Here is a 14211-nt window from a genome sequence, read left to right on the forward strand (position 1 = left end):
TTCTTTACAAGGAAGTGCAAAATAACATGAATACTTACAGAGTTAAAATGGTTTAAGCCACCATATTGCATTAGTCATTACTAAAAATCTGTAGTGCATGCCATCAATGTAAATTTATGAGACAGGACTTTTGAAGCAAACACACAAATACTAAATGTACACAGAGCAGTACTGAAGAGAAGATCCGAACCGTAAATTTTATTTTATAAAAGATGTTGATAAGTTCATCAAAGATCTTTAAAAGAAAATTTTTGTTGTATGGTATAAAAATATCTCGATGACATTTTACTTGGTAATGTAGAGGACTAGACCATCTTTGGTAAACATATTGGGTATAGTTTCACATGTAAACAGAAAACGAAGTTTCTATCTCCAGGCATAAGATAACATTGACGTTACAATGCGAGGTAGGAAATATTTTATAACCCTAATCTTAAACAGTATCATATTCATTGCATATATGTAATGAAATGCATGAGTATATAAACAAACGTCGATTATATCATAAACGTAATGGAAATCGCACCTGTAACATTAAAACAAGCTAAAATACAGTGCTTTTAAATGGGTTGAAATGTCACTCAGTGTTCATATGCATCCAGGTTATAGTAGTGAAAAAATTACTGTCACATATCGACCGTATTTAAAGGAAATCTTCATATGTTAATGAAGTTACATTACAGTGCGTAACTAGAAGCTTAGTATATCAGTAGTGCTAGTATTATAATGAAGGGGAGGGAATAAATAACAATAGTGTAACCAACCATGTACTCAAATTGGGCTTAAAGGAATATTGACAACACATGTATATAGTAGTGGTAGCGATGAGTAACATTATTTAAACAATTTAAACCTTAAGATAAAGGCATTAGGGGCTCAATCATTGAGTGTACATTTTGCAGAGCATATAGAAAAAATTCTGCTCATAATCAATTAAAGTGATTGCTAAACAAAATACGTACTTGCATATGTACACACTTAAACACATTAGCTGGAATATAGATATCGAGCTACAGATGAATTAACTAATATATCAATACATATTGGTTATGTACATAACAGTATTTAACAGCACAGTTTTAAGTGTAAAGAAATATGTGACCTAAATTGAGAACTACATCTTGGGAGTACAAACGTACTTAGGTGAGGACAACTTATTGACCAGAAATCCATGAAACATATAATAAAAGTTGAAAATAGAATTACTGAATGTTTAGCATAATCAGTGTAAAACAGCAGGACAGAAGTTACAAACATTTTATAAATGTTTATAATGAACAATTGTGGTACACAGGATGTGGATAACAAACTATAATATAACTTATTTGTACTGCAATCGCGTAGTGAAGAATCCTGACAGGGGTATAAGAAAACTGTGTGCAATAAAAGTGTCATTAACATCACGTGTTGGACTCCAGAAAAACTTTTTGGTTGGACGTACATTTGGTAATGACCACGCTTATATGGCCCTAATTGGCGTGAAAATCCTAGAAGGTGTTGCAATTTGTGAACAACGTAAAAATTCGTTGAGTCTACGAGAAACATAGATCTGAAAATATCCGACTTTAGTGTGGTTTACATACTTTACAGCTACTTCTGGCAGTCGACTGGACCACTTTCATTTGGCTGCTTCACTACGTATTCAGCATTTGTCAGTTGAAATAATTCCTGCCAACTTCACTGTGTTGTTTCAATGACTCTAAACCACGTCACTCAGCGGGTACATCTTTCTCGCCATATTTGGCAGCAAAATATGTTATCTCTGGCGGTCCCCTCTCTGGATGACGTCATCGCTGCCGTGTGCGGGGCGATCAAGCCGTTTGCGAGTGTGGTATCCCTCGCTTATGGAATGGTGGGCTGCCACTCCCACACCTCGGCTTTGCACTGCACTCATGCGATTTAACAACGTTAAAGCGGATGAAATGAGGAACTCTCGGGAATTTTTTATTATGCTGTCCTTCGCGATTTTTATGACTGTGCTCGAGACGTCCCACTGAGAGTTATGAATGTCGTTACCTGACGGCGAAACTCCCGTAACTCAAAATAATGCAATTAGATGGTCTTCGTTTGCCTTCCCAGCCACGTTCGGTTCTCCAGTACGAGTTGGCGTCTGTGTATGATCTAATTCGGCTTCGAACGTTACCTCCAAGGAAGTGTCTCAGTACCATTCGTTCTGTAGGTGGTAGCGAGTGGTCATCCCAAGCAGATATAATGCGTGAACTCTCTCAGTATTTTTCCGATCTCTACGCTGGAGTGGAATATGACGGAATACGGCCTGCTGAGTTTACTTCCTCCTTGATGGTGTTGTTACGCCAACTCTCCATGAGGAGTTTTTGGCAATTTTCACCGTGATTACGTTCATGACATTGCAATTCACTCTCCTTCCCGCACATTGCCGGGTTTGAATGTTCTTCCCGAAGAATTTTATTTTCGGATTTGGCCTCTGATAGGAGATACGATAACGTATATGGTGCATTAAATGGTGCAAGGGGTCTACTTCCCATCCTCCATTAAGATCGGAAGAATTGTTTTAATTACCAAAAAGACGGGACGCTACTCTATTTTAGTCATAAAATAGTCGCACTGGCGATAAACAGCCGTCTGTCGGTTTTGCTCGCTGGCGTGGTCGCGCGTTATCAAAGCTGTCTTCTGGGTCGTACTCGCTTGCTGAATGTCGTAATCTCGACTGCCTCCTCTGTCCTTTTAACGAGAGGTCTACGTTCCATTGATTTTAATCGTGCGAGTGACGGGGTTAGTCAAGTTATTCTGTAGCGAGTGTTGACAGCTGTTGGTTTTAATGATGCTGCACGAAGGACCTTCACGTCTCTAGTTACTGGCATTCAGGCGTCTACTGATGTGAACGGTGGTCTTCCCCCCCCCCCTCCCCTCCCCCCATAGAAGTGTGTCGAGGTGTAGTCCGCTATCTATGTCGTTACTCACGCTTCTTCTGGAACCCATTTTGAGGCCCATAGTTGCTCGACTGGATAGCAGGTCGTTATTGGGCGAAAGGTTTATTGTTCGCGCGTGCGCCGTTGGCTTTATGGTGCTTCTTCCTACTCATGACGACATACCGATGCTCAAGGACTGTAGGATGCATTTTGTCGTCTTACGAGAGCACAGGTTAACGACCGGACACACTGATTACTCAGTGTGCGGGGATCTGACGCGGTTGAGACTCCATGGGCTTTTGCGGTCGCCCGCAATCGATCGTTGGGTATTGTTATCGATGGTTGTCCGATGAAGATTGGTGGGTTAAACTGGACATCCGTCACGGACTGGATTCAACGAGCGATCCTTAATCACTCGCGTCGCTCTCTCTCGTTACTTCATAACTTTCAGTCCTTGGAAACTTACGTGTTGTGCAAATCTTATTTTGTTGCCCAAATTTGTGCCTTTCCTGCGATGATGTCCCGAAAGTTACATCGATTATCTAGCAAGTTTATCTGGTGAAACCCTGTTTTTCGAGTGCGCTATCCGGCTATGGCGCGACCCCTGTTGGAGGGAGGTTTTGGCCTCCCTGATGTTCAGGATAAGGCTTCTGATTTACTTCTGCGACGCACTACTTTTAAGTGTCTTCGCGTCCCCCAGTGACTTATAGCTCGCCTTTTTGCCTGTCTCCGACCCATGAGCTTAACCCCGCCAATAGATGTTGGTAGGATAAATAATAAATTAATGCATATTCGTGAACTTTTTTTCATGTCTGTTACTTCAGGATTGCGAGGTTCTAGGCGCTTCAGTCTGGAACCGCGCGACCGCTACGGTCGCAGGTTCGAATCCTGCCTAGGGCATGGATGTGTGTGATGACTTTAGGTTAGATAGGTTTAAGTAGGTCTAGGGGACTGATGATCTCAGCTGTTGAGTCCCATAGTGCTCAGAGCCATTTGAACCCAATCTGATCTCTCTGTAAAAATGCTAGTATGCCGCTGGACGTTTCCAAATCACGTTTCCTCTGTGGAGTCCCCATCACCAGACACAGAATGGAAGGTTGTTTGATCCAGTGTCAGCCTACCCCTGTGTTCTCGTGGTACCAAGTCGTTCATAACCTTGTCTCCATCAACGTTCGACTTTTTCCTATTGGACTGATGCAGTTGTTGCCATGAAACAAATACGTTTATGTCACCGCTTGGTCGCATGCGAACACAGTTATTGCAGTTCGCTCTGCCGACAATTGGCATTTCTTGCCAGGAGGACGGAAGCGACAATCTCCACTGACATTCTCCTGCGTCCCGTTTCAACCTTGTTCCCCCGAACAGAGAACAATACAGTTGTGTGGCATATCGGGCTCTATGTTCATTACGTGGTGGGGAGCGGTTATGACCCGGACCCTTGTGCCTTTTTCCAGTATATGATTTCTGCCCAATGGATAGGTTGCCACACTGTCGTCCACTTTTTGCGAACATGCTGTATCTCGTCTTTAATCGTCAAGGAGTTGGATGATGTGTAGAAATCCTTTACTGTTGGAATGTTTCATTCCTGTTACCTTGTTTTTGGCAAAATTGACAAAAAAGTTGTGAGTTAACCGGTCGTCGTGGAATTCTCATTGCCGTCCCCTTTCAGATGTATCTTTACACAGTTTATTTCATTTTTGTGGCTCTGTTAGACTTTTTGTTGTTTAAGTAATGGAAAAAAAGTTGTTGCACGGTAAGACTAAAAATGATACAATTTTTTCTTTTTAAGTGGTGGAAGCCATGTAGGATTTTGTCCCACACTTTTTAGAGTAGCAAGTAATTTCAGATAAATAAAAATAAAAGATAAATAAAGAAATGGCCAGTACTATGTGATAGTCCAGCTCAGTGACAGTCTGGGAGGAGGGAGGCCACGGCCTGCGACCCTTGCCCACCTTGTCTCCACCCAGCCTTAAGTTGCCCCTGTGTCCGTTCTTTCTTGCCGTTACAAGCAAAAGAAGAAAAAAAATTAATATTGTCCAATAACTGTAAGGAAGCAGCGTGTGGTGTGTTCCTGGTTCGCTCCCCACCGGATCCAAAACTTTGAGTACTAACCTTCGCGTTTCATAATAAAACAAATTAAGGAGGAGACGGAGGTTCCAATCCTGGTCAGGCACAAATTTTCAACTTTTCCCATCCATTTAAATGAATTCTGCCTGACAGCTAATGTCTTTAATTCCTTTGTGTCTTGAATCATAATGGCTGCAGGATCAAAATAACCGAAAGACGAGACACCAGATATACACTACTGGCCATTAAAATTGCTACACGAACGAAGATGACGTGCTACAGACGCGAAATTTAACCGACAGGAAGAATATGCTGTCATATGCAAATGATTAGCTTTTCAGAGCATTCACATAAGGTTGGCGCCGTTGGCGGCACCACCAACGTTCTTACATGAGGAAAGTTTCCTACCGATTTCTCATACACAAACAGCAGTTGACCGGCGTTGCCTGGTGGAACGTTGTTGTGATGCCTCCTGTAAGGAGGAGAAATGCGTACCATCACGTTTCCGACTTTGATAAAGGTCGGATTGTAGCCTATCGCGATTGCGGTTGATCGTATCGAGACATTGCTGCTCGCGTTGGTCGAGATCCAATGACTGTTGGCAGAATATGGAATCGGTGGGTTCAGGAGGGTAATACGGAACGCAGTGTTGGATCCGAACAGCCTCGTATCACTAGCAGTCGAGATGACAGGCACCTTATCCGCATGGCTGTAACGGATCGTGCAGCCACGTCTCGATCCCTGAGTCAACAGATGGGGACGTTTGCAAGAAAATAATCATCTGCACGAACAGTTCGACGACGTTTGCAGCAGCATGGACTATCAGCTCGGAGACCATGGCTGCGGCTACCCTTGACGCTGCATCACAGACAGGAGCGCCTGCGACGGTCTACTCAACGACAAACCTGGGTGCACGAATGGCAAAACGTCATCTTTTCGGATGAATCCCGGTTCTTTTTGCAGCATCATGATGGTCGCATCCGTGTTTGACGACTGGCGTGATGGTATGGGGTGTGCCATTGGTTACACGTCTCGGTCACCTCTTGTTCTCATTGACGGCACTTTGAACAGTGGACGTTACATTTCAGATGTGTTACGATCCGTGGCTCTACCCTTCATGCGATCCCTGCGAAACCCTACACTTCAGCAGGATAATGCACGACCGCATGTTGCAGGTCCTGTACGGGCCTTTCTGGATACAGAAAATGTTCGACTGCTGCCCTGGCCAGCACATTCTCCTGATCTCTCACCAATTGAAAACGTCTGCTCAATGGTAGCCGAGCAACTGTCTCGTCACAATACGCCAGTCACTACTCCTGATGAACTGTGGTGTCGTGTTGAAGCTGCATGGGCAGCTGTACCTGTACACGCCATCCAAGCTGTGTTTCACTTAATGCCAAGGCATATCAAGGCCTTTCTTACGACCAGAGGTGGTTGTTCTGGGTACTGATTTCTCAGGATCTATGCACCCAAACTGCGTGAAAATGTAAACACATGTCAGTTCTAGTATGAATACTCGTTTGTCATCTGCATTCCTTGTTGGTGTAGCAATTTTAATGGCCAGTAGTGTATAATTACGCGAGGATGGCAGCTAATGTCTTCAATTCCTTATTGTCTTGACACATTTTACAGTAAAAATCTGGGAAATGGAATATTTGTGAAGCAAGCGGGTATACGCTGGTTGCAGGTACGGACGTCGCCCGCTGCAGTTGGCCTGCGTGGTGATGCACGTCGTCAGCAGGGTGGCGATGCTGTTCACTCCGTCTCTGCCCCCGCTGTTCGTCGTGGCGGTGTCGCTGGTGGGGGGCGCTGCAGGCGTCATGCTGGAGTCGGCGGTATCTGTAGGTGAGTAGGGGGGACAATGCGTTGCAGCAGTGCCAGCGCGACGTTTACAAAACCTTAAGAAAGTATTTTTCATGGAAAGAACTGGAAACTGCTCTGACAGAGGGCTTCTCCTGTTTCTTTACTCTTTTCTTCCTTGATAACTTTTCTCGAGCTTCCATCCGGGCCACGTGGTCATATGCCCAGGAGCTTCGAGCCGAGAACTACACTCATGCTCATAAATTAAGGATAATGCTGATACATGGTGAAACAACGCTCTGGTGGGGCGGTTTGCGGGTTTAAATGACCTCGGGGTATGACCATGCGTGTTCATTTGACCTGCGGTCGGCGCTCGGTGGCGCTGGCAGCAGTCCGCATACACAGAGGTATGTTGGTGCATTTCAGAGTATGGGGCAGCGAGTAAGTGTACAGACGTGTTCAGACGTGCTAGTGGTGTGTTGAAAATGGCTCGAAGAGCACATATTGATGACGTTATGAGGGGTAGAGTATTAGGGCGACTGGAGGCTAGTCAAACACAGCAGGTCGTATCACGGGCCCTCTGTGTGCCACAAAGTGTGATCTCAAGATTATGGCAACTATTCCAGCAGACCGGAAACGTGTCCAGGCACTACAGTACGCACATCCACAGTGTACAACACCACAAGAAGACCGATATCTCACCTTCAGTGCCCACAGACGGCCACGGAGTACTGCAGGTAGCCTTGCTAGGGACCTTACCGAAGCCACCGGTACAGCTGTCTCCAGACACACAGTCTACAGACGGCTGAACCGACATGGTTTATTCTCCCGAAGACCTGCAAGGTGCATTCCCCTGACCCCTGGTCACAGGAGAGCCCGTAAAGCCTGGTGTCAAGAACACAGTACATGGTCACTGGAACAGTGGTGCCAGGTTATGTTCACGGACGTCCAGGTATAGTCTGAACAGTGATTCCCGCCGGATTTTCATCTGGCGTCAACCAGGAATCAGATACCAACCCCTTAACGCCCTTGAAACGGACCTATATGGAGGTCGTGGTTTAATGGTGTGTGATGGGGCTATGATTGATGCACATACACCCCTGCATGTCTCTGACAGAGGAACTGTAAGAGGTCAGGTGTACTGGAACGTCATTTTGCACCAGTATGTCCGCCTTTTCAGTGGTGCGTGCAGTTGGTCCCACCTATCTCCTGATGGATGATAACGCACGGCGCCACCGAGCTGCCATCGTGCAGCAGTACATCGGAACATAAGATACCAGGCGAATGGAGCGGCCTGCATGTTCTCCAGACTAAACCCCCTCTTGGTCGACCTATTGCTACACGTCTTCAAACCCCTAGGACTCTGCAGGAGCTCCGACAGGCACTAGTGCTAGAATGGGAGGCTATACCCCAGCAGCTGCTCGACTACCTGATCCAGAGTATATCAACCCGTTGTGCGGCCTGTGTACGTGTGCATTGTTATCATATCCCATATTGATGTGGGGGTACATGTGCAGGAAACAGTGGCGTTTTGTAGCACATGTGTTTCGGAGTGGTTTTCTCAACTTATCACCAATACCGTGGACTTACAGATCTGTGTCGTGTGTGTTCCATATGTGCCTATGCTATTAGCGCCAGTTTTGTCTATTGCCACGTTGTGTGGCATCGCATTCTGCAATTATCCATAATTTATGAGCATTAGTGTAGTTGGCGAGGCACTGACTGTCGAGTGCATGCTGCTGCTGCCCTTATGTGGCGAAGCTACCTTCTGCGAAGAGACTGCTACTCACCGCGGCGCCGTATACGGTAATTTTATCGTTGCTAGCCCGCTTGAGCCTTCCAGTGGCTGTGTTCCAAGCTGCGATCAGCTGCAGAGCTGAGTGTTTATTAAGGGTGTTGTCAGTCTTTTATGACGCTACTCCAGAAACTGTTGATCCGTTTAATAACAGATGTCTTGTCGAATACAATTCAGTGTACATTTTCTGTTTCCTGCCGTCGGTGATTTCTCAGGATACCGCAGGCGGTAACACCTCTCGTGTTCCACAAGGCTCTGTTTAATGGTACGCACAGTGTATCCGACGTAAATGTGCCCACAACTAGACGGCACTGTATGCACGCCTGGCGTTGGAAGGCTTACATTGTCTTTCAAAGGGCTCATGAGCTGTCGAATTTTTGCTGGAGCCCTGAAGAGCTGACTATTATATTTTTTGTGATATTAAAAATTTGTAGACTGCCAAATAACATTGTAAATTTAATAAAAGTTCATCCGATTACACGTATTCTTCCCATTATATCAATTGTAATATAAATAGTAAAGAAAACGTCTGTGTTGAAAATAAAAAAAAACTGACGAACGGGACTCGATCCAGCGATGCAGTGATTACAGAGCTTGAACGCTAACCACTCGGCTGCCGCCCCTTCATGATAAAAATGGCCACTCACAGATCTATGTTTGACGACCGAAATTATCTTGTGATTTTCTCAATAACGCTTGAGAAGTACGCGCTACTGCTTACACATTTTGTTGTCCTCGTGGAGTACTACGAGTGTACGAAGTTTCCAGTAAATCCGCGTCCCAGACGTCGTGGTCTCCCCTTGTAAGTGCTAAGCAATGCTCTAGGCCGCGTATAGAGCGACGCCGCTGGACAGTTGGTGATTGGAGACGAATTTTTTAGAGTCATGAATCACGTGTTCCCCTGTGGCAATATAGTGGAGGTGTTTGTGTTCGGCAAAAACCTACTGAACGTTACCTAAGATCATGTGTAGTGTCAACAGTAAAGAACCCTGCAGTTGGTGTTATGATATGGCAATGTTTTTAGTAATTACTGTCTACTGCTTTTCCTGCGCGTAAGAAAACGACGCTAAATTCGGAAGCATATCAACTCATTTAACAGCACCGTGTACTGCGCACGGTACAGGGCCACTTAGGAGACGTTATTTGTTTGGATTTGCACGACAACGCACCCTGTCACAAAGCAGCAACTATGAGGCATCGTCTGTGGACAATAACATTCCTGGAATGGACTGGCCTGTCCATAGTTCATACCTCAAACTAATGGAACACTTTCCGGGCGAGTCAGAACGTGTGCTTCGCTTAAGACTCCAGTGGCCAGCAGCTGTTTCTTAATGTGGAGAGGCCTTGCACTGCACTCGACGTCAAATGGGTAAACAGATGTAGTCAGCACGACTACACGTAAAGAAACGGTAGCAGTTGACGAGGATAAAACAAATAATAACGCCGAAAGGAAAAACGCTACAGTTAGAAAACCAGTCAATATGAAGCAGCTGTATGAAGACATGATGGTATTTATTGAAAATGAATTTTCTGGGCAAAAGATGACACAGCCCAAGAACAAGCGAACTAAAAGTGGAATTACTGGCAAAAATATCGCAATGCGCTATAAAGCAGGCTTTATTAACTGGCAGTGCAGTTGAGAACACCTACAAAAATAAAACGAGAGAATATTCACGAAACTAGAGAAAACATGCAGATGTGTGGTACTAACAGAGCGACGAAGTAGAGATGCAAGCAAAACAGCTCCTGCAGCTGAAATCACAGCAGAGAAAGCAATTGAACAAAGTATTTTGCTCATAAAGTTAAGAACAAATGAAGAGGCAAAGACAGTGCAACAAAAGCTGACGAACTTAATGAACCAGACCAAAGATAAAATTTGTATGAAGAAGGTCAAGCAAACCGATAATGTAATCGTCTTCGAAATTGCTACGTGAAGGGTCACGAAAAAGATAATCAACAACAAAAGGGTGCAAGAGAAACGGATTTGTGAATAGCCTAAGATTAAGAGACCTTTAATGATTGTGTACCACATCCCAGTGGACACAAATGCAAAGACTCCGAAAGACACAATACACTTGAGGAATCCTGAAGATGAACTGCCCAAGGAAACCTTCGGAAACGGCTTTACAGTCCGATTCAGGACAGAACCAGTCGGAAGAAAAGTGGTCCATCAAGTTACTGAAATGAGAGCCCTCAGGTTAAAACAGCACTCGTGAAGCGACAAAAAGTATGTCTTGGATTTCATTCGGCTTCAGTGAACGACTTTCTAGTAGCGAGGAGGAGTTTTGAACACCAAGACGTTGGTCATCTGGCAGAACATAAAACATTGTGATAAACAATTAGTAATTTGTGGACATTGTGAGTAAAAAGGCCAGATCAGAAAATACAGCATTAAAAACAAACAAGTGGCAGTGTGTGTGCCATGTGAATACAGATGTAAAAACACATGGGGAAGAGAGATGAATGTTACACATATCAAATCCTCCTAACAAAGAAGAATTTTAAGAACGAATTGTGGGGAGGCGTCTCCTGCCATTAGAAAGCAATGAGCACTCTAACGATACCACAAAGTGTGTTCTATGTAAGGAACATAAATCACCAAATAGGAGGGGGAGGGACGACGAAAGAGCAAGAAATATCTGCCAATAAGTGGACAGTAAATACCATAGAAGAGAACATGTGATACAGACCTGTGAAAAATCAGGAAAAAGTTTTCGGAGAAAATTCAAAACTATGTGATATAAGACAGAAGCAAGATCACAGCCGGTTATAGGAGTGACATTATACTGCAAGTTATCGGGATTTATTGATAGAAACTGGGTAGTTCTTGGTAGAATGTGACAGCACAAAACCTGAGGAAAATACTGCACTGCCTAAAGAAGTAAAAGATGATTCTACAATGCAGGGTATGAATCAGCAACAAAAACAGTACGAAACCCAGAGACAGTTCATACAGGAAACAAGCATCTACTACAGAGAAGTAAACAATAAAACACAGAGGGAAACAGATCTGCGACACATTTATAAAAGTGTAGTATAATGGCGACTTCTGCTACAGAATGTATCAGGATGACCAAATGTAGCAGGGAGACACCAAATGCAGTGGGTGGGTGCCAGGAGGTGCCGTATTAAAATTCGGTGAGAACTTTCCCAAATGATTTATTGTTTCAAACTACAGTGTCCTCGTTCACCTCTGTCTGCGTCACTGGGCCCCGCAGTGCTGAGGGAGCACCCCAGCAGCCTGCGCAATACAATGCTGTGTCGTGCCGGCCTTGACTGGCCCGCTGAGTTCTGATGATGTCAGGATGTGTGCACCAGCAGCTGACTCAGCGCCCACAATCCTCGATGTCTCCGTGCTGCTCTGCCGGGAGCCGTAGGCCATTCCCACTGTTGCTTCTTCGTCACTGGCATAGCTGAGATCATGGCGGCAAGTGCCCATGATCCGGCGTCCGAATCTGTGACCCTCATCTCGGGATGTCTCCGGAATTTGTTGCGGGCCGAGACGACTGCCTGCGGTACCGAGCCAAACAGTGGCGCACCACTGGCTGGCTGTGGACGCCACGTCGGCCTCAGAGGGTCGAACTAATGATCTGCCATGGACTGGGACACTGGCACTCCATCTGTAGCTGCGTCTAACAGGTGGTGTGACATGCCTCGCCATCCAGTAGAGCTGCCCCACTTGAATGAATCTCGTTGGAAAACGACACCCATTTGTATGTGGCTGTGCGCCTCTGTTTTGCTAATGTGCCGCTCCAAGTCACATATGCACCACAACTGGGTTGCGCCAGTGGGCCCCTTTTGCCTGTAGTTATGCCATGCAAACCGTCGCATTTACTCTTTTCAGCAGTTCGACGACTCCTTACTTTGCAACCGCTGTTCAGTGTAACTTACTGCAATCTGGCCCGCACCTGGCTGTAGCTTCTGCTCAGAAATGTTGCACTGAATCTAACTTTGCTATCTTAAACTGTGGTGCCGCTACATTATTTCCCTTTTTGGTAAGACCCAGTCCCTGGGTCGACCCTTAACTAGCTCTTAACTTGTCTGGGTCAGCACCTATTTCATATTTCCTGACTACTAGGAAACTTAAATGTGACCTAGTGCCCTTAGAACACATGACATGAAACAAAACGTAAAAATTCCGTACTGGACAACCATTGCCCGATTAACCCCTTACCTACTCACCTCACGCCCTCAGTATCCAATGCACTGGGACTTGGACTACCCTTGGTTCCCTTTTGTAATTAGCTCTCTGTCTGATCAGAAAGTAAGCAACACATAACAAAGTTAAGGCTGTGATGACACTTGGCACAGAGGTGCTCAAAATGATTTTTATTGGCCGTTGAACAAGCAGTTAGGCTGATATGCGCCCCTCTTACCCTAAAATGAACTGGTTTACAGATCTCAATCCTTCATTTTATAATGTGATGTTGATATAATACACAGTGATTTTTACAAGTTCAAGACCTCTTGTGATGTAATACATAACACACAAATCAGTTTGTACATACATTTTATAAGAATGCGGAGAGACGACCTGGTAATGATGGCCCATTGTTCTCACCATCATAAGCTTTCAGTCCCCTTTTGTTTAGTCACAAGCACCGGCAGTTATTGCGTTGGTTGAACACCATTGGTTCGCTGTATCAGTGTCTCACCTGTGCGACATGAAACGAACAAAGAAAACAACACTTTAGTACAAACGTTATACGCATAGCACGTAATTAAATAATACACTTTAGTGCCTGCCTGGTGTGTTGGTCAAGCAGGAACTAAGGATGGTGCATTTAGCTAATATCTGAAACACCATATATTCCTCACTCCAAGCTGAGCGACCTCAAGTTTGATTTTAGAAGTTCACCATTCGGAACAAAGATTTGAAACATTTTTTAACGAAACTGACTCTCTACTCAGTAAGGACTGACGGCGACGATAACTAGTCGTTTCGCAAATTCATCGCCTTTATATTAATAATGGTAATGAATGACTAACATCCGTTTGTCACTTACTTTGTGACGTTTATGCAGTCACTTAGCAAAAGTTTTTAATAATGTTTACTAGATAAATCTACTTTAAAAGCCTCATAAAAATAAGTTTCATGTAACTCTGCACTGAGTGCCTTTAACATTAGTTAGCCTTCGAACTCTCTCTCTCTCTTATACGAATACACGAGGCAATATTAACAGTACTACTTAGAAGACAGCTTAACGAAAGGTGAACTACATTTGTAGCATTTGTAGATTTGAATAAACCTTTTGACAAGGCTCTAAATTTCTGAACGTAGCAGGGGTAAAATACAGGAAGTGAAAGGCTGTTTATAACTTGTACAGAAACTAGACGGCAGTTCAAATGGCTCTGAGCACTATGGGACTTAACATCTGAGGTCATCAGTCCCCTAGAACTTAGAACTACTAAAACCTAACTAACCTAAGGACATGACACACATCCATACCCGAAGCAGGATTCGAACCTGGGACCGTAGCAGTCGCGCAGTTCCTGACTGTAGCGCCTAGAACCTTTTGGCCACACCGGCCGGCAGACGGCAGTTATAAGAGACGAGGTGCATGAAAGGGAAGTAATGGTTGAGAAGGAAGTGAGACAGGGCTGTAGCCTATCGCCGATGTTATTCAGTCTGTACAATGAGAAATCAGTAAAGTAAACCAA

At 44.6% G+C, this 14211-nt stretch overlaps 1 protein-coding gene across 1 annotated transcript in view; it reads left to right on the forward strand.

Moving 5' to 3' along the window:
- Nucleotides 1–14211, forward strand: part of LOC126177124 (solute carrier family 22 member 7-like) — a 186527-nt gene that overhangs the window by 89170 nt on the left and 83146 nt on the right. The window contains exon 4 of the mRNA XM_049924393.1: nt 6643–6800. Coding sequence (XP_049780350.1) covers nt 6643–6800 — 158 coding nt within the window. The remainder of the gene's footprint in view (nt 1–6642; nt 6801–14211) is intronic.

This window comes from Schistocerca cancellata, chromosome 3 (assembly GCF_023864275.1).
Source record: "Schistocerca cancellata isolate TAMUIC-IGC-003103 chromosome 3, iqSchCanc2.1, whole genome shotgun sequence".
Lineage (NCBI taxonomy): Eukaryota > Metazoa > Arthropoda > Insecta > Orthoptera > Acrididae > Schistocerca > Schistocerca cancellata.